The sequence below is a fragment of the Lissotriton helveticus genome, chromosome 8 (genome assembly GCF_964261635.1).
Source record: "Lissotriton helveticus chromosome 8, aLisHel1.1, whole genome shotgun sequence".
Lineage (NCBI taxonomy): Eukaryota > Metazoa > Chordata > Amphibia > Caudata > Salamandridae > Lissotriton > Lissotriton helveticus.
This window is the reverse complement of record NC_136069.1, coordinates 229,649,210-229,669,759: the sequence shown is the minus strand read 5'-3', so window position 1 is coordinate 229,669,759 and position 20,550 is coordinate 229,649,210. Positions and strand designations below refer to the sequence as shown.

The window sequence follows — 20,550 nt, the reverse complement described above, 5'->3', positions numbered from 1 at the left end:
GCTTTATTGCTTGCAACACCAATAGCTCAAACTTTCAGTAATGCGAGACCTATTGCATTGCAAATGCTTGTTCTGATATTTTTGTTATTCCCATCTTATCACCCCAAGATATTTTTATTCCAAGGTAATTAAAGCGAAATTAGAGTGCCAGTTTCTTGCCCTGTTTGTGGGGGAAGGGCAGGAGTATTCGCACTGGTAGAGTGTAAAGAGCAATCCATTACAACTGAATAGCTCAATGCATAGTTTATTTAATTTTTATATAGAGCACTGCACAACTTGCAACACGTGTTTTAAACATTTCATAATCAATGCAGAGTAACACTTTTGTCTTTACAATCCACTGTGCAACTCCATTTAAATGAAAGGGAAATGTACAGAAAGAAAAAAACATTTGAACCAGAGGTAAGGTGTCTTGTGTTTAACTGCCAAGTTCATGATTGGTCAGGAAAGTGTTTGAGATTTCTTCTAGACTGAGAAATATTTCAAATTACTACAGGAAGAGAGTCCTGCAAGGTTGAAGCCAGCTCAGAAAAATAGTGAACCTGCTCATTGAAAATCGAAACTTCTTATTTCCAGTAGTAGTCAATCAATTCACTGGTGGTGCTCTAAAGGGTTCAGTATACGTTTTTAGAATGGGTAAAGTAAGTAAGTGTGTGTGTGTCTGTGTGTTTCTTTATTTTGTAAAATGATCACTACTTGGGGGAGCGAAACATGAAATTGTCATGGTGAAAGTAACTGTTTCAACCAGGGTCGTTGTCACGGAGATTTACTGGTAGTCTTGGAATCGCAATATCTTCATTCTGGGTGTACACAATATTTTCAGGTTACCCAAAATTGGTTAATCAGATCAAAATTGTATTGTATGCTACAGAAAGATCCAGGTAGTGATGCTCTCGTGTTATGCGCCTCAAATTAATTATCTTTATAGTTAATCTTAAAATAAGTCCCAAATGTACAGCAGAACAATAACTTGCACAGTTTGGACCAAATTATTCCCTTGTATACTTTGTTGAATAATTACCCTAACAGTCCTGCCTGATTGTCCTCTGTAAAATACATGAAAATAACAGAAAAGAATTAGTTATGTCAATGCTGCAGTACTAATTATTGTAAGGTCCACCGCTCAACCAGCAATGATCAAACTGTGGAAGTCAGCTTGTTTCATTAAAGTACCGTTAGGTGGTTCTCAAGACAACCCTGACTGAGGCCTTGGGTATTATGCTAAAGTGGATGCCAACTTCAACTTTGCCTGCCTGAAGTCTACAGCCCCTGACCCCACTCTCTTCAGTGCTCAAAACCTACATACTGCCTCCAGCTCCTAAGTGAGTAGGATTGTCTTTCACTTAAGCACCATCTCCAGTTTTCAAGCCGTGATCTCCCAGACGTTTGCAGCTATGGCTGCTGCTGGTACTTTCTTCAGAAAAACATGCATACTAAGATCTGCTACCGATAAATAGTAGTGAAAACCCTAGAGGAATGTAGCTCCCATACCGTAAAACAAGACCAATATCTCTGAATCGGGTTTTCGCTAAAATATTCGAAAATACAGTAGGATGCCCTGCCAGCACCCTGGCTTAACAGTCACTACTATGCAAGTAACCTAACCATCAAAACACTACAGAGGTATAGTAGTAGTAGTAGTAATTGTATTTATATAGCGCTTACTACCTCTGATGAGGCGTTGAAGCGTTTTATGTCTGAAAGCAGGTTGCTCCGGAACCCAAGGTTAGTGATTAGTTCATTGTTATTGCTTGCTATTAGTCATTGCAATTAGTCTTGTGCGCTCAAAGCAAAGCATTCCATGAAGTTATTCCAGTTACTTTGTGGTGGACTAAATTAATGGTAGTTAGTGGGGACGGGCTCATTTTGTCACACAGGACCTGTGTTGGTAAAGTAGAAAAAAGATGCAACCTCAGGGCAATAGAGTTCATGAAAGATGAGACCGTTTCAATTTGACAACAAGCCCTATTGTAGTTTTCAGGTCTTATAAAACACGCATTTGCAATGCAATAGGTCTCGCATTAGGAAAGTTTGAGCTATTGGTATTGTAAATGACACATTTTTTATTTATGTTTTTTTTTTTTTAAAATAACGAAATTAATAGCTTTGTCATTTACAATGCCAATAGTTATAACTTTCGCGAATGTGACACCTATAGCATTTGTAATGCATTATGTGTTGTATTTACGTGACTTACATGTATTGATATTACAAATAACAATGGTTTTTAATTTTTTATCAATAATTAAAACTTAAAAAAGTTATTGTAATTTATAACGGCAATAGCTTAAAGTTTTGTAAATAACTTTTGTGAAGATTATATTCAGTGTATTTTATTGTGACGAAAATCCAAGAACAGAAGTGAAATATTAACATCTTTGTTACATTTGTAATAAAGCTTCAAACATTGAGAGAACATATTTTAACCAGGTGTTGTTGAATGGTTGCACAGACTGATGCTGTGGTGGCGCTGAGTGATGTTGTGATGGCGAACGAGTGATGCTGTGGCGTTCAGTGATGCTGTGGTAGCGCATAGTGATGTTGTGGTGCCCCTGAGTGATGCCGTGGTGGTGCGGAGTGATGTTGTATGCTATGCTATGTTTTGTTTTGCTATCCTATGTTTTGTTTTGCTATCCTATGTTTTGTTTTGCTATCCTATGTTTTGTTATGCTATGCTATGTTTTGCTGTCCTATGCTTTGATTTGTTATGCTATACTATGCTGTTTTGTAATGCTATGTGATGTTGTGTTTTGTTATGCTATGCTATGTTTTGTTTTGCTATCCTATGCTTTGTTTTGTTATGCTATGCTATATTTCGTTATGCTATCCTATGCTTTGTTTTATTATGCTATGCTATGTTTTGTTTTATTATGCTATGCTATGTTTTGCTGTCTTTTGCTATGCTCTGCTGTTATGCTGTGCTATGTTTTGTTATGCTATGCTATGTTTTGTTGTGTTTTATTATGCTATGCTTTATTTTGCTATGCTTTGTTTTGCTATGCTATGTTTTGTTATGCTATGCTTTGTTATGTTGTGTTATGTTATGCTTTGTTGTGTTTTGTTATGCTATGTGTTGTTATACTATGCTATGTTTCGTTTTGCTATCCTATGCTTTGTTTTGTTATGCTATGCTATGTTTTGTTTTATTATGCTATGTTTTGCTGTCTTTTGCTATGCTCTGCTGTGTTATGCTATGCTATGCTTTGTTATGCTATGCTTTGTTATGCTATGCTATGCTTTGTTATGCTATGCTATGCTTTGTTATGCTATGCTTTGTTATGCTGTGCTATGCTTTGTTATGCTGTGCTATGCTTTGTTATGCTGTGCTATGTTTTGTTATGCTGTGCTATGTTTTGTTATGCTGTGCTATGTTTTGTTATGCTGTGCTATGTTTTGTTATGCTGTGCTATGTTTTGTTATGCTATGCTATGTTTTGTTGTGTTTTATTATGCTATGCTTTGTTTTGCTATGCTTTGTTTTGCTATGCTTTGTTTTGCTATGCTTTGTTTTGCTATGCTTTGTTTTGCTATGCTATGTTTTGATATGCTATGTTTTGTTATGCTATGCTATGCTTTGTTATGCTATGTTATGTTATGCTTTGTTGTGTTTTGTTATGCTATGCTATGTTTTGCTATGCTTTGCCATGCTATGTTTTGTTATGTATGCTATTTTTGTTGTGTTTTGTTATGCTATGCTATGTTTTGTTATGTATGCTTTGTTTTGTGTTTTGCTAGGTTTTGTAATGCTATGTTTTGTTATGCTATGCTTTGTTTTATGATGTTATGCTATTTTTTGTTATGTTATGCTATGTTTTGTTTTGCTGTGTTTTGTTATGCTATGTTTTGTTATGCTATGCTATGTTTTGTTTTGCTATGCTTTGTTATGTTATGCTATGCTTTGTTATGTTATACTTTGTGTTATACTATGTTTTGTTATGCTATGCTATGTTTTGTTGTGTTTTAGTATATTTTGTTTTGTTATGCTATGTTTTTCGTTTTGCTATCCTATGCTTTGTTTGGTTATGCTATGCTATGTTTTGCTATCCTATGCTATGTTTTGTTATGCTATGCTATGTTTTGTTATGCTATGCTATGTTTTGCTATGCTATGCTATGTTTTGTTATGCTATGCTGGTGTGGGGGTGTGAGTGAGGGTGTGAGGATGAGGGTGTGAGGATGAGGATGAGGGTGGGAGGGTGAGGGGGTGTGAGGGTGAGGGAGGGTGAGGGTGTGAGGGGTGTGAGGGTGAGTGAGGGTGAGAGGGGGTGAGGGGGTGAGAGGGTGTGTGAGGGTGGGGAAGTAACACAGAGCATGAGTGGGGGGACCAACATGGAGGGCATAGGTTGTGGGGTGGAGGAAAGGAAACTGGAGACAGCAAGAGCAGCAAGAAGCACAGGAGGAGAAAAGCAAACAGGTAGAAGAGAGCAATGTACAGCTTAGATGGAAGTGGGACCACAAAGTAACGCTTGGAGAGAATCACAGTCTGGCATGTGCATCATGGAGTGGGGCAGGGGCAAAGAAAAAGGATGAGAGACAGCAACATGGAGCGTGAAGAGAGAAGAGAAGAACACTAGGGAGACAGCTGGAAAACACATGCACCAAAGCAGAAAGCTCTGTGATGTTAGTGGTTCGTTAAGCATGATTGAGAGACAGAATCATCCTAGAAGCGATACAACAGAAAACAGTAACGTCAAAGAGGCACGTCTTTTGTTCTTTCCAGATCTGAACCCCCTCTACCCTCGCTAGGAAAAACAAGCATTAGCAAAGCCAATAGATTTAATCTTAAGGACCTATTAGCTTTGCTAGCGATTTTTAGCGATGATGTACATCATCCACGAAGCTGCGCATCATGATTGATGAATAATTTTTAACAATCCTGTGACGCATCAAGCATGCACTCTCAAATTGACGCAGTGCTTTTTTTTTCTTTTTATTTAGTGATCCAAGTTGGATCGGCAAATAAAAAGAAAAAATTTGCAACGCATTTCTTTTTAGGAGGGTTGGGGAGCAATACGAGGCGTGTGAGTGGGGAAGCAACATGTGGGAGCAGGTGAGGAAAGCAATATAGGGGAAAGGTGGGGCAGAAGTGAAACAAGCACGAGTAGCGTGGAAGTAACACAGGGGAACGAGTGGGATGAAAGCAACACAGGAACAAGAGTAAGATGAACGCAACACGGGGGCACGACTGGCATTAGAAACATGTGTTACAAGCGGGATGGAAGCAACACAGGGGTGCAAGCGGGGTGGAAGCAACACAGTGGTGCAAACTGAATGAAAGCAACACAGGGGTGCAAGTGGGGTGGAAGCAACACAGGGGTGCAAACTGAATGGAAGCAACACAGGGGTGCGAGCAGGATGGAACACAGGGGTGCCAGCGGGGTGGAAGGAACACAGGGGTGCTAGCGGGGTGGAAGCAACACAGGGGTCACAGGTGGGGCAGCAACATGCAGGGCGGTTGCAGGGCAGAGAAAAACAAACTGGCTAGAGGGAGCAACATGGAGCACAAGAGTTATCAAGAAAAGAGTGGCAGACCATATAAACGTGGAAGGGCATGTAACCACGACCACGGTCGATTTCCGGCATCTGTGACTGCTAGGCAGTCTGGTGACGAGAAGGGGGGTGGAGTGAGTACAAACAAAGGAGCCTGATTAAAGCAGAGGAGAAGGGAGGGGGAGTGCGAGCAAAGGAGCCATTTAAAACAAGCTCTGGCATTGCGCGGAGGGGGGTGGGTGGCCAGGTAGTGCGGGGAGAAGTTCTGGTGCACAAAGCGCTTGATGATGCCGGTTTTCCCCACCCCGAGGTCCCCAATCACCTGGATCTTGTAGAGGTGCTCTTTATCGTGGCCCTGCATCTTAGCTCCTGGTCGTCCTGCAGACTGAATTTGGTGGAACCCTGCCAGGGTCAGGAAGAATTACTGAGGGGGAGGGCAGAGAAGGGTAAAGGGAGAGTATGGCTAAGGAGAGAGCAGACCTGTCGATATTGATAGGAGAAGCGAACACGGGTGGGAGAGAGAGCATCGGGGATGCTTCTGCCTGAGACGGAGGAAGGGAGGTGAGAAAAGCATTAATTCGGTCTCCAGGCGAAAATTGGTTAGGCTGCGACACTGCTCCAATCGCATCTTTATTACATTTACAGGGATTACAGGACAGGCTGCCGGTGAAGATTATCGAGCAGCCCTTCCTCGCGAGCAGCCATGCCTGCACTGGGCAGGGGGAGGGGCTGTGCCCCTGCGCTAGAGACAGCAGTGATACCCTCAATCACCACTGTCCAGCGAATTACCAGCAAACAACCCTACAGTAGTATGCCCTGCATTAGGCTGCTTCCTTGTTGTACCGCTCCTCTGATAAAGGCAGGCACCCTTCACTCGTAAGGTCTCATTCTTATCCCTTTGCCATAATTACTTGGTGCCATCTAAGGCCCATGTAATGCAACCTAACAAACTCAGACAGTGCCTGGTACTCACCTGAACCGGCCCCCGCAGTGCTGGTATTGATCCCTGACCCAGTTGGCCTGGCACAAGCATTGCCCGCTTGCCTGCTTACCGGCTTCATTCACGCAGGGCTTGTAGCACTCCTTGGGTAGCAAGGCGCCAAGCACAGCAGCGCTGGATCCTGCCGCTGCGGCCTGGGCACCAGGCCCCACAGCCAACAGGAGGCAGAGCAGGAACGTGCAAGGCCACCCAGGGGTCTCCGTGGCGCTGAGCCGTTGGAGGCGTCCATGCCGCGCCGCTCTGCTACCGCCGATTCATTTACAGGAGACACAAAAAGTGCTTTCCTCTTAAAATTAAAGACGCACAGACGGAAAGTGAATGGTTTTCCTCTCGACGACTCTCCTGGCAAATGGAATTTCGACTGATTTCACAGGAAGCAAACCGTTTTAAAAGAGTGAGATCGGGTTTAAAGGCAAGTTGCTAGGACTGAAACCGAAACCTTCCATGGGGCGGGACTTCCGTCTTCGGAAGCCCGCGCACGCGCCCACGGAGAGAAGCAGTGCTGGTGCCGCGGGACTCCCATGCCCGAGGGAGAGCCCCGCGGAGGCTGCAAGAGTTTATAATGGCGGTAAGTGGGGCTTGGGGGGGGGGGGGGCGCGCTTGTATGTATGCGGCGGCGGGGGGGGGGCTTGTATGGCGGTGGTCTCTGTATGTGTGTGTGCGCGTGCGTGCGTGTAGGTGCGCTCCTGTGTGTGTGCGCGCGGCGGGGGGGTGCCGGTGAGTGGGGGGAAGTAAGGGGGTGTGTGTGTGTGTGTGTGTGTGTGTGTGTGTGTGTGTGTACGTAAGTAAGTAAGTAAGTAAGTAAAAAAAAGGAATCTGTGGCAGGGGGCTGGGCGTTCGCGCACCCAAATCCTGGAGAAAAGCTCGTAACACCCTTTTGTCCCTCATTCCCCCGAGACCGGCAACTATAAGTCTCCAGCCTGGACGCCTCCTTCGGATGCTAATTCCAGGCGAGACCTAAAAAGGTGTTGTCAAAAAGACCAATGTGGACAATACTGATACTTGCAGTGTTCTTTGAGTCCGCCTACTACTTACTATTAGTTGGCATTCTTGAAAGTCTCATTTGCTTGCTTCTTTTATATTGAAAAAAGCCTTGTACCATGCAGACTCACTCCAATGTAGTATCTCTGCATGGACGACTAGCGTAATGGTCCGACCAGGTATTCTACTCAAGGAGGGCTGAACTGAAAAAACCTGGTCTTCAATAGCTTTTTGAAAGTCTCAGTTTTGTGACAGACGTGGATTGAATAGGGAGTTTATTTCAAAGCCAGACAGGCAAGTACGTGACAGAACGGCCAACAGTTCTTTCAAGATAAATGCATTGCAGTTGTGGGAGAGTGGGAGACATGAGATAAAGGCTCACTTGGCTGCGTAAGTGGTGGGGGCCACAAGCATATAATGCTCTGTTGACATGGCATAAGAAATTAAAATGTTTCCACTTGCGTATGGGCAACCTATGCAACTCCTTCAAAATGGGTCTAAACTTTGTTCTAGGTGGAAGATGACAGACCAGTCTGGCAGCGGTATTTTGGGTGGTTTGGAGATGGAATTGCATAGACTTATTAATGTTTACGTGCAGGGCATTACCCTAATCTAAGCGACTGGTAATTAAGGCCTAGATAATTGTTTTTCTGCAAAGGTGTGGGATCCAGTTAAATATTTTCCGCAGCCTATGTAAGATCCCATAGCCTAATCTGTGGAATGCGAGTTCTTGTCTAACTTTTGTCTATAAGAATGCCCAGATTTATTGCCTGCTTTTTCGGAATGGGGGCCCATACGAAGCCCAGTTGGCCACCATTCACTTGACCAGATGGTACTGACTGTACGTAACAGGACGACCTCAGTCCTCTCTCTGATCAATTTGAATCACTTCTGCTTAATCCAAAGTGGCAACATGGCTCGAATGTATGATGAAACCACGCATACCAACACAACGCAGTATTTTACATCGGTTTTGACAACGCAAATCGTTACATCGTCTTGCGTTGCAGGGCGCTGGATTTAGGAATAGTGTGAATTACTATTCCAACTCCAGTTTACGTACAGTAGGGAAGGTGTTGGAATAGTAATTCACACTATTCCTTAGTCTAGAGCGCCCTCCAGTGCAAGTCGAAGTAATGACTTGCGTTGTTAAAACCACGATGTAACCATTACGTGTTGTAATGGTTTCGTGGAAAAGGATGATTCCTACATGGCTCTTATACATTTACAGAATTTAACTGTGGTGGAATACGAATTTTCAGCAGTAGGTATCATTAGCTGAGTATCATCTGCATAAGATAGGACCCCAAATCTGAACTTCCTGACAATGGTGGGCAGCGGAATCAGACATAATAAAAACCGTGGGGCTAAAGGTTGATACCTGTGGTACCCCATATACTGAGGTGACCAGTGGAAGGCATATCCCTGCGTTCCTTCGCGCCTGCCGTCTTATGTGATGGCTTCCATTGTGTTTGTCTCTCTCCTGTCCCATACCACCTTTTCCATCCTTGTGATTAGATGCCTTTTATCCTTTCCACTGCTCTCATTCAGGAAACTACTTATTCTTTCGGCACTCTATGGGAGCACATTGTTTTTCTTGCTCTATCCGTGGTGTCCTGCTTCCCTCTTCTACATAATAACCCTTTGCCATCTGTGTGCTCTGAGTTGTTCCCTCCCCTGTTTGAGGAGGGGTTTGGGGGGACAAGGCAACACAGAGCGAGGGTTGTAGAGAAAAGCACAGGTGGAAGTGGAGTGAGAGGACAGGTGAGAGGAGATGATTGAGCACACAACTAAAAACAAAAACGAAAGTGTTAAAGCTGGCCACTACATTGTGCTATTTTTTATTATTGTTAGCCATGCTGCACAGCAGCTGCTGCTATCGGTAGAGCATGGCTACAAATCATTGCCGAAGCTAAAGGCTCTCATAGGCGAGACCTATTGGCTTTGCCAATCTTTGTTCCAGTTTGTGCCCTACCTTTATGAAATGGGCAAATACATTTAAAGGTGCTTCCAGGTTTGGATGGGCAGTGCATTCCTGCTTCTGAGTTTGATTGTCTACGTTTTTGAAAAATGCATTCTTAATTTGCACCTTTATTTCTCTGGTTTAATGTCACCAATATTTATTTGAAAGCACACCAAAGCTAAGGAAGTTAAAGAGGGTAAAGAAACTAAGCTGTACTGAGCTCATGGGAATGATTGATTTATTTTTAATGTATTGAGTAGATATACGATGTGGAGGTACAAGTCACGCATATTAGAGCATTCAGCCATATAGGATGTTTATATTGCATATTAAAAATATTTTGTTGAATTTATTTACAGACAGACTACTCAGGATGCCCCTGAAGAAGTGCGCAGCCGTGATTTCAGGAGGGACCTGGAGGATAGAGAACGTGTAGCTGTGAGAGACAAGAATAGAGATCGACCACCACGAGGTAGGTTCTTAACACCCTCTTAATTGCAGCTTGATGTGCGCACTAAGATTATTTAAAACATAAATAAATGATGTATTGGTTTTCTTCAGCTGGTTAGCTATTTCTTTGAACAGATACAAACTTAATACAGCTTAGTAACATACGGATAGTCAATAACAAAAAAAGTGATAAGAAACGGGGACCCTCCCTCCCCATCCCGGTCACATAACTTTTCATAGAAGAACATAATCCTTTTTATGTTGCTGAAATTAGCTTCATTCTGTGATTTGAGTTCCAAGACCCTCAGTCAAGTAATCAGCTACTTATTAGTCAAGGATTTTTAGTACTCGTAGCCTTTAAGGCCACGTCAACTTGCTTTCCGCACCCCTTGTATAAATGTCATTACAGGTTGCCAAGTTTGTTAGAAGTTTTTGTTGTTAGTAACATGGAAAATCCTCCTCTCTGTTACCATTGTCTTCAATATGCTCCAATACCACATGTGCTTCGTTGGAGAGTCCTTTTGTCTCCTTAACCTTACCAGTGACATCCATGCAAGTAGCAATAAATGGTACATTAAGTTCCACTGTCCTGACACTGCCCCCTCCCACTGTCCTGACACTGCCCCCTCCCATCCCTGAGGTTGCATCCCCGGAATTGTGACATCCAGGAATTGTTGCATTGGGGTCTCAGAAATTGCCTTATTGGCAACTGAAACCTCTTTTCAGAATTATCGTGTATCTGAGCATTTCCACCAAACATGTAGGGGTGGTTCTCTCAACTCTGCATTGTCTCCAGCAATTGCTAGTTATGTGTGGGCAGATTTTAAGCTTGTCCGGTTCCATCCCATGCTCACTTTAAGCGCTGATTCTTTGACGGGTCGAGAGATTGTTCTTATAAATGTCTTTCTGTAGTGTGTCTCTCCATAGTGCATTATATATATAATATATATAATATATATATATATATATATATATATATGTAATATATATTTTTTGAGGAATGTCTTCATGCTGTGCCACAGCCCATTTCGGCATTTAGATTCACTGATAAGTTGTTAGACGCTTCTCCCCCGGGGGAATGGCCGGGTTGCCACTTCCCTTATAGTGGGCTGTAGCACTAATTGGCCCATATGCTGGCACCAGCATTTCTCTTGTTCAGGAAGCCCGTAGGTCCAGACCTCATTTTCCCTTCTGAAAACATATTGCGATCACTGTACAATCCCTTGATCTCCAGTTTGGGTGTGACAACTGCCCCTGTGTTGATGTAAAACTCTGTAGTTATAAAATAGTGGTGAGGGGAAGATGGTAATCGATCCTGAAGTATGATTGCTGGACCATAGAGTAAAAAGAGTAATTTCTCTTGGTGATGCAGCACTCTTCACCAGCCCCAAGTCTCAGATTTGGTTACTGGAGTCTAAAGACATTTCGGCCTCTGATGACTAGGTGGATTTAGACATATCTAACTTGTTTCTGAGACTAAACTAAAATCCCCTGTTAATATCGCCAGCCCTTCTTCAAAGCCAGGGTGTTCAGAGTTCTTTGCCTAACATCTGTCCTATATGGGTTAAGTGCTTAGTGGGTCGCTATTGTGATTCTCTCTCCTTCGTGTATGCCTTTTATCATTACGTAGTGCCTTTCTTTATGTGTTAGCGTATTTTGCATCCTAAAATCGAGATTTTTAGCCAGGTTTTTAGTATGAGCAGTGAGAGCGAAAACACTCAGTCCCCTTATTTAAGCATGTTTCTTGTAGTCACAATTTCTTATGTTAAGAAGCAATGAACTCTTTCCTTCTTGGATGGGGAATTGAGCCCCTCTTACATTCATTTAAACTACATGGACTGGTGTAGGCTATAAGAGAGTGTACCTAGGGTTTTGAGGTGATCATAGTGTCTCTTAATGTGAGTGCGAGACCGTTCTCTCTCTCCCCCGAACATGACAAAATTAAACTGACCGTCTCCCATGAGGTCAAATCTGAATAACAGCAAACATATGAAAATAAATCTAAGAGCAATATTCAACCCATGTCTGGTTCTCTCTCAATGGTACTCATGGTATCAGTGTTGCTCCATCAACCAGAGAGGAGGAGGCATATCTTATGTTGCAAGTTTTGGTGTCTTGTGTGGTCTTAGTCTCATCTTGGTATGGGGCAGTAGGTAGTCTTTGGCAGTGCTTATCATTGGGTGTGATTTAGGATCACTCACTTTTCCCCTTTTTTCCTGTCATTGGCTGATCTTGGATATATTGTTGTGGTGAAGGGGGTGAGCTCTCCTTAACACCATTCTCTGCATTTGGGGTTTGGAGAACCGTGGGAAGCTGCAGCCCGATAGTAGTTCTGATTAATTAACTCCCTCTTCTAGTTTTCTTATATGGTGTGATTTCTCTTCCTTTGAAAAGACTGGCCTGCACAGAAATGTCCACCTGACTCTTATCTTTTCCTTGTTCAGGACATTTGTAACTGGCCTCATCTTTCATTGTTTGTCGAGAGTCAATTGCAGTAGATTTTGTATAAGTGTGTTACCTCCATGGTAGAAACGGGCTGATTTGTGTGCCTCCTTAAAGATAGTCTCTTTCGACTGGATCAAGGAGAGTTTTGCCACTTGCTCTCTGGATTAAATGTTGGCTGTGTTTAATGATTTACGTCTCACCCTGTGTGCTCATTCAGTACCAGCAAATTGTCCTTTCATCTGCAGGATTTGGGCGAACATAACTTGAACATAGGCAGCTGCGTCAATCCCTTTGCTTTCTCTGTTGCATTTTTGTCTCTCCTTGTTCTGTTTTTCATGTCCTCTCATTTCATATGTAAAATGTCGCCCCTGGGTCTCCAGAGTTTGTGTCCTTTACGCATCTTCCATCCTTTACTGTGTGAGTTCCTGAGTGGTAGTGTTAAATCTAAGGTCAAGGGACAATCGATATTTGCCCGGCGGTATCGCCTCTTTAACCCACGAATTATTAATCAATGAAGAGGCAGGCGCTGGAGACGGGAAGGCAGGAAACAAGGTTTATTCACTCCGGAGGAGAACACATCAGTTCAGACAGCAGGTATCGTCATGAGGTGCTCTACCCGCATCTCTGAGGCCTGGCCTCTTATACACAGGTTTATTGCTTTATTACATACAACACATTCTTGGCAATGCTTTGATGTACGGAGGGATATCCTCCGACTCTCCCCTTCAGGCCCGTTCCCACACATATTTACAGTTGAAGTCCCCACCCCGATCACAACAGGTGATGACTACCGCGCAGCTGGACATTCCGCCGATTCATGGAATGTGGGGGTTTGGTCGGATCTCATAGGGTGAGGGCTTTGATCAACTCGGGGGTCCTTTGATGAGGGAAGCTCTCTACTGTACGGGGAGGGGCAAGGAACAGTATCGGCAGAGCTAGGTGTCGGCCTGGGAACGAGGAAGACAAACGGGCACACAGGAAAAGGGGATTTGTATCAAAAAGGGCCTGGGACCATGAAAGGAAGGAAGGGAGGTGTCGTGCTGGGGACAGGATGGGGTTCTGAGGCAGAGCTGCGCTGAAGAGGGGTTTATGACCCAAGGCATGTGCGAGCGGGGGTTGTCAGAGTGCGGGCTTTGTGGGGGAGGAGGGCTATGCTGGGGGCCAGTGGCATGCAAAAGGGTTTGTTCTGATCGAGGCACCTAAAATGGTGGGTGCGCACGACAAAAAGTGTGGCATCAGGGGAAAAAGGCAAGATGGCGCAGATAATGTTTACCAGACCGTACTAATTTTCCACAGTCCTCCCTTTAACATATCCAAGACATCTTGCTGGCCTATTTCCAATTCATGTCGACTGTGGTGGTCATAGGAAAAGAAGTAGGTACCCAGGTGAAGGAGTTATAAACATTACATTTTAAAATCTTTCATCTTAGGAGGCGGGTCTATCGATAAAAACTCATTTGCAGGAAAGTCATAGTAATGCAATAACAGACAAAAAATGATTCTGTAGTGAGAGCATTGAGTACATTTCATAGCTACTTATGGTCGTTCGGAATGTAAATTGATAGGTCATTACATATGTGAGTTCTGTTCATGTTTGGTTGGAGCATAATTAATACAATGGTGGCTGGGAGAGAAATGAGACGTAGTAGAAACGATAATTGAGGGTGTCAATGTTCGAAGTTAATGAGTTCTCAGCATTCTTTGTCGTCTTTTGTTGGTGCTGTGGAGCACCGGCGGTGGAGCTACGGGTCCAGCTCTATTCTAGGTCCCGCGTTGCAGGGCACGACCTTTTCCTCGCGTTTCTGGTCAAAAAGGTCCTTTTCGCCCTGTGTCCTTTGAGTTGATTGTCAAAAAGGTTCAGATGGAAGAAGAGTGTGTAGTCCATAGGGTAGGTCGGAGAAAAAGGGGGGATGGAGCTGGGCCAAATCGGGAACAGATCAGGGGGGCGGAAATTTCAGGTAGGCGGGCTCATGACCGAATTCAGAGAGCGGGGACTTTTCGGCACACGTTGAACATTGAGCAGGGGCATTAGGTCAGCCCTTTCCTCTCACTTTGACGGAAACAGTGCCTCGTCCTGCAACTCCTTTCTGTCGCGGTCTCGCCTTGGCCAATGTCGCAGATGTTCCACGATCTGTAGTCAGGCCACGTGCTCCCACATCCGGTCCTTCTTTCCTCCGACAGTCGTACCAATTTATTGGCTCTTTTGGTACAAGAGCAGTTTGTGGGTGTGTTTAGGTGCCACCAGGCAGTGTTAGTCCGCTTCGTGTATCAGACATGGCGAGGCTTCAGATCTTCACCATACCTTGGTCGTGATTCCGATGTGGCCTGCAAGGGGGGGGGGTGGGGGGGGGGAAAGAGGGGAGGGGAGGGGGACAACATTCGAGCATATCAAAAGCACGGGTACGAAAGTCTTTTACTTACCTCATACTCGTCTTATCTCCTCGGGATAGAATCCCTGGGGTTGTGGTTTCTGGAGCCAAGGGGGGGGGGGGGGCAGTGTGTCCTTATAGGCTGTGAGTAGGAAAACGTTAGAGAATCAGAAGCACTTAGCGCGAGGTTTCTAGTTGGTAGGTGTATTTAGCTATCGGGGTCCTTAAATCTCTTCCAACGCTGTGATGTTCTAAGGTTTATCAGCTCTTCGGTCAACTCTGTTCCCTAGTACCTTTGAGTGTCGTATCTTTATAATATTCTATCATTTACATCGTTTCACTTTACCCATCCTTTATATTCCATCTTTTACACCGTTTCACTTTACCCAACCCCAGAAATCGAGGTCTTTCTCCATGCGCGAGTCCCTGAGTCAGTCGCATATTTGACGGCAGAGTGTCGTGTCTTAGATTCGATCCTCCATCCGGGGCTGGGCAACCATCTTCTATTAACCTTAAAGAGAGAGCAGAGTAGGGTGCACAGAAAAGAAAAACTCTCCCGCCGATCCCACATTTTAAATAAAGCATGCAATACCCGTTCATAGTTTCGAAAACCTTTATTTGCACAATCGTTCAGCATGTTGATAGGACAGTGTGATCGGGGTTGGCCGGATACGGCAATGGCTAAAGTGCGTACAGTAGAGGGGGGGGGGGGCTATCTTGTAGGATTAAAAACATGTTTAAAAAGGTTCATTCATTCATTTGCAGGGAACTAAAAACGTCTATCGAATAGTTGAGGGACCAAGGGGCATTCATTTCATAATTGGAAACACAGTTGGACTAGTTGTAATCAAATTCCTATAGGTATACCATGGGTGTGTGTTATAAGCGAGGTTACATGATAATATCATAATGAATCGTACATTGAAAAAAACCAGTTTTCACGGGGCCCTTCTACATGTTCGAGTGAACCCTCCCTCTTTTTCGTCAAGTGTACAAAGGATCATATATATTTTTCAGAACATCGAGTCTTTTTAGCTAAAAAAACACCACGAGGTGTTCGTGAGTTCCTATTGATACCGGTGCCATTTTGGGCGGGGCCGGGTTAGTCCGGAAGTAGCGTCAGGGAAAAAATGTTTCCTACAACCGGCAGTTGTACCAGAGTCCTTTTCGGTAACAGAAGGAGTGGCTATGTCATGCTTATTTCGTTAGCGATCAAGGCAGTTGTTCCTCACCGGAAGCCTGCAGGGGCCGAGGGCTCCTGGGACTTTTGTAGAATCTTCAAGGCTGCAGGGGTGCTGTCGGAGGTGGGGGCTCGTGCCCCGGTGGGCAAGCGCCCGAGTTACGTTGCTGTTCAAAGTTACTCTAGCGGCCGAGACCCGCCTTCCAGGGGGCCCAGACGCCATTTTGAGGCCTGCAGCAGCCGCCCTTCGTCGAGTCTGCAAGAGTGGAGGAGACCTTTTGGAGTGAACCCATGTTCAGTGCTGCGGAAGTATGGCCACCTGCGGTGCATGTTCGGTGCTGTGCGGGTATTGGCGCAGCCGTTGCATGTTCGGTGCTGCGCAAGTACTGGGGCGCCACCATGGTATGTTCGGTGCTACGCAGGTATTGGCACCACCGCCTGGCTGGAGGAGTTCGGCGCTGGGCCGGGGGCTGGGAAACCTCCTATCCGTGGAGGTGGGAGAGGCTCGTCCGCGTCGCCTCTCCCTCCCAGCCCGACCTGGACTAATTTTCGCAGAGGTATGTACAAGACATCCCTCCCCCCAGAGTTGTCGCAGCCATTATTCAAGTGGCGCCGGGCGTGTTGCTGCGGCCATTACGGAGGAGAAAAGGAAAAAAATGTCCCGTCCGTCTCTGGGCCGGGCTTGCGGTGGATGTCGGCCGGACGCCCCTTGCTCTGGCCCCATGAACGGGTTCCTTGGCTCATCGGCTGCAGCCGGATCCAGTTGGCCCCAGTCCCCGGCCATTGGTGGCCGGACCGGGAAGACATGTGGCGGGACTACCTGAAACTCCCACGCGCCACCGTGGCCGGACTGGGGGAGAGAGAGAGGGGTCGAGGACATAGACATTCCCCCCCCTACAACTCTCCGGTGTGGTCAAGGTGATCCCCCCGGCTGGGTCCCGCTGGCCCTTGTCTCTCCTCCGGCTCCACCCTATGTTACGATTTCCTGGCTGACTGTTGGCAGCAGGACCCGCCTTATATGGGTTGCTGCCGGCTGGGCGTAGCCGTAACCCTGCCCTACTTTGGAAGGTTCCAGAATGGGGGGGGGGGCGAATGTTCTGCTGACTTTCATTTTCTAGTTTACCATTCTTGTTTCAAACGTTTTCTGTTGTTAGGGCATTGATAGGTGTTATTATTACGTACTGTTATTTGTTTCTTGTTCGTTATGTTAAATAAAAGTTCAAGTTCATCAGTGGCCTATGGATTTCGTTTTCCCATTCCTTTCTTTCCAGGTTGTTCCATGCTAAAGCTTCTGTTAACAGAAGTTTAAGTAACACGGTAACACAGGCAGAGGGATGACGCAGATTCATGCATCACGTACACACAAACTCAGACGGGGAGACAGTACAAGTATTATATACAAAAGACCCAAGACAAACATAAAACAGTTATTGGCCATAATTATCTTTTTCTGTATGCTGCGCACACTTATCGTTAGAGCAATGGGGCAGGCTTTAGTTATATGCCTATAAGGATGCGGAAGAAAGGAGGTAGTAGGTTTTCAGACATTGGCAATATCCCTAGTCCTCTCGGCGAAGGATACTTGTGTAACCCTTACCTCGAAATACCCTAAACTTTTCCCTACTTGGCTAAACGTAAGGATGCTTGATCATGTGTGTACATTATTCTTTCTGCTTTATTCGGGGTTTGTCGTCTGTTAATTTAGAGCTAGACTGGGTTTCCCGTCTTAGCGTTGTTTGGTCTATGAGGACTCGAACATGTCGCTGAAATCGGCTTGGCGAAATCTGTGCCATCGGGCATAATCGAACGTGGTGGTTCTATCTGGCCTGTCCATGTCAGTCTGATTCATCTTTGTCTCGCGCCTTTTCCCTTTCTGCCGGCCTGTTATTCCTGTCGGTCCTCTGCTCCTACTCACGTTCAGTAGAGTCGGGCATTGGGCTTTCCAGTGCCCGGCATATCTACAAAAAGCACATTGGTTTTGCCCTAAGTCTGGCCGTCCTGTGCGTAGTGTCGGGGGATTACTTTCGGGACGTTGTGTCCTGGGGTCGTCCTGTCGATATGTTCCTTTACCTGCTCTGTCCTCGTCTCTATTCTTTCGTTGCATTGCTTCTTTGCGCCACATACCGAGGCAGTCGAGCATAATAGGCGTTGTCTTATTATCACGAAGGGCTATTTCTAACGTTTCTATTTTATCAAGATCGAAGGATCCTATCAGTGGCCACTGTTTCTCTTGACTTTCTTTGGTATACCTGTGCCACAGTTTACTATAGGCTATGGTAACTAATCCATAGTTTATGAACATGTCTTTATTAGGGGTGCCTTCCAGCGGAGCTAGATGATCCACCTCTAATAAACGGTCCGGGCTGAACCAGCTATCGACCAGTGGGGAGAAGACAGACATGACAGCTCACAACGAGGGACAAAAAGTCAGCACTGCCTATCTTATCACTGTGTGCAAAGACTAGACAGAATATTTCTATTCTACGTTATTTGCAGGCAGTGAATACCTCATGAACCAATATCAAAACAATAAATAAACGACCAGTGGGGAGAATAAGTAGATCCGCAAAGGTCTGCGTCCTCTACCCTTTCACTATCTGCAAAGGGGAACCTGTTCTTTCCTGTTTGTAGACAGAGAATCTCCAGAAAACAATCCGCGAACAGTAGTTCGAGGTCAAAAACCGTTAATCAGTGTGGGAGGGGGAAATCTCCCGAAAATAATTCGTGAACAAATGAACGATCAGTGGGGGAGAAAGATAGGCACGCTGGCTGCGTTACTTATCCTTCACTGTTTGCAAAGAGAAAGAGCCTACTGTTTCTTCGTGTGCAGACAGTGAATCTCCAAATTGGTCAACAAAGAGTAATACTAGTATTTTCTGAACAATTAAACAATTTTTTCGTGATTCGTCGTGTCTACACGACCTTACCCGGACCGTATGGACAGTTTCTTGTCTTCCGAATCCAGCGCCCGATCGTCCTCTTTTCTTTGTATTCCTCGCAGCACTCCTGATGGTTCCCAGTCAGGACCGTAGATCACTCGGGAGAGGTCTGTTCGGAACCAGTGAAGTTCGGATGATCGGCTGCCAGACGAGGGTCTATTGGGCAAGAGCTCTCCCGATCGTTGCAGTCGTTCACTCTGTCGTCAGGACCTCTCCCACTGGATCCACGAGTCGCTGATGGGCCCCACGCTTGGGACGCCAATTGTTAAATCTAAGGTCAAGGGACAATCGATATTTGCCCGGCGGTATCGCCTCTTTAACCCACGAATTATTAATCAATGAAGAGGCAGGCGCTGGAGACGGGAAGGCAGGAAACAAGGTTTATTCACTCCGGAGGAGAACACATCAGTTCAGACAGCAGGTATCGTCATGAGGTGCTCTACCCGCATCTCTGAGGCCTGGCCTCTTATACACAGGTTTATTGCTTTATTACATACAACACATTCTTGGCAATGCTTTGATGTACGGAGGGATATCCTCCGACTCTCCCCTTCAGGCCCGTTCCCACACATATTTACAGTTGAAGTCCCCACCCCGATCACAACAGGTGATGACTACCGCGCAGCTGGACATTCCGCCGATTCATGGAATGTGGGGGTTTGGTCGGATCTCATAGGGTGAGGGCTTTGATCAACTCGGGGGTCCTTTGATGAGGGAAGCTCTCTACTGTACGGGGAGGGGCAAGGAACAGTATCGGCAGAGCTAGGTGTCGGCCTGGGAACGAGGAAGACAAACGGGCACACAGGAAAAGGGGATTTGTATCAAAAAGGGCCTGGGACCATGAAAGGAAGGAAGGGAGGTGTCGTGCTGGGGACAGGATGGGGTTCTGAGGCAGAGCTGCGCTGAAGAGGGGTTTATGACCCAAGGCATGTGCGAGCGGGGGTTGTCAGAGTGCGGGCTTTGTGGGGGAGGAGGGCTATGCTGGGGGCCAGTGGCATGCAAAAGGGTTTGTTCTGATCGAGGCACCTAAAATGGCGGGTGCGCACGACAAAAAGTGTGGCATCAGGGGAAAAAGGCAAGATGGCGCAGATAATGTTTACCAGACCGTACTAATTTTCCACAGTAGTCTCAATGTTGACCACTCTGTCACCGATCTGATCAATGCCTTTCTCTAGGGACCATATGCTTTACTGAAGACTTTCGATCAGTTGTTGTAGTTCCTGTTCCAGATAGGCATTTTCTACTCATTTTTCAGCTCTTGGAGGAGAGTTTTCAAGTCCTTTTTCATGAGGAAAGGTTAATCCTTTTAGATAAAACCGTGGCAGCATTTAGAGGTTCGGAGGATTTGACTGATATTTCTCCCTGTTGAGCAGCACCCCAGTATGAGTCCAGATTTTGTCTCTTTTTTTTCCAGATTTATGCAGCATGAAAGATGGTGTCTACGTTTCCTGGTAGAAGAAGCTGCTTCTGCTCTCCAATCCCCGATCTATGGGATTCACTGGTTGTTATGAGCATTTGTTGTCTGATGACCGGATATGTCAATGTTGCCAAAGGAAGGGCCCGATCGTTTCAGGGCTGTCGACTCCACTTATTGGTCCCCTAGGATACACGAAGAATGCTACTTTATTGTGTGGCACCTTTTGCGACCACGTTTTCTCTTCTCCTACTTTTTTAGGTCTCGGCTAAGCTCGTGGAAGCGCGTTCTCGCCGAGAACCTATTGTGGCCGTGTCTGCT

At 45.5% G+C, this 20,550-nt stretch overlaps 1 protein-coding gene across 1 annotated transcript in view; it reads left to right on the top strand.

Annotated features, from left to right (window-relative positions):
* The window catches only part of CWC15 (CWC15 spliceosome associated protein), a 78,139-nt gene that overhangs the window by 23,170 nt on the left and 34,419 nt on the right, over window positions 1-20,550 (top strand). The window contains exon 3 of the mRNA XM_078656977.1: window positions 9,792-9,904. Within this exon, the coding sequence (XP_078513103.1) occupies window positions 9,792-9,904 (113 nt within the window). The remainder of the gene's footprint in view (window positions 1-9,791; window positions 9,905-20,550) is intronic.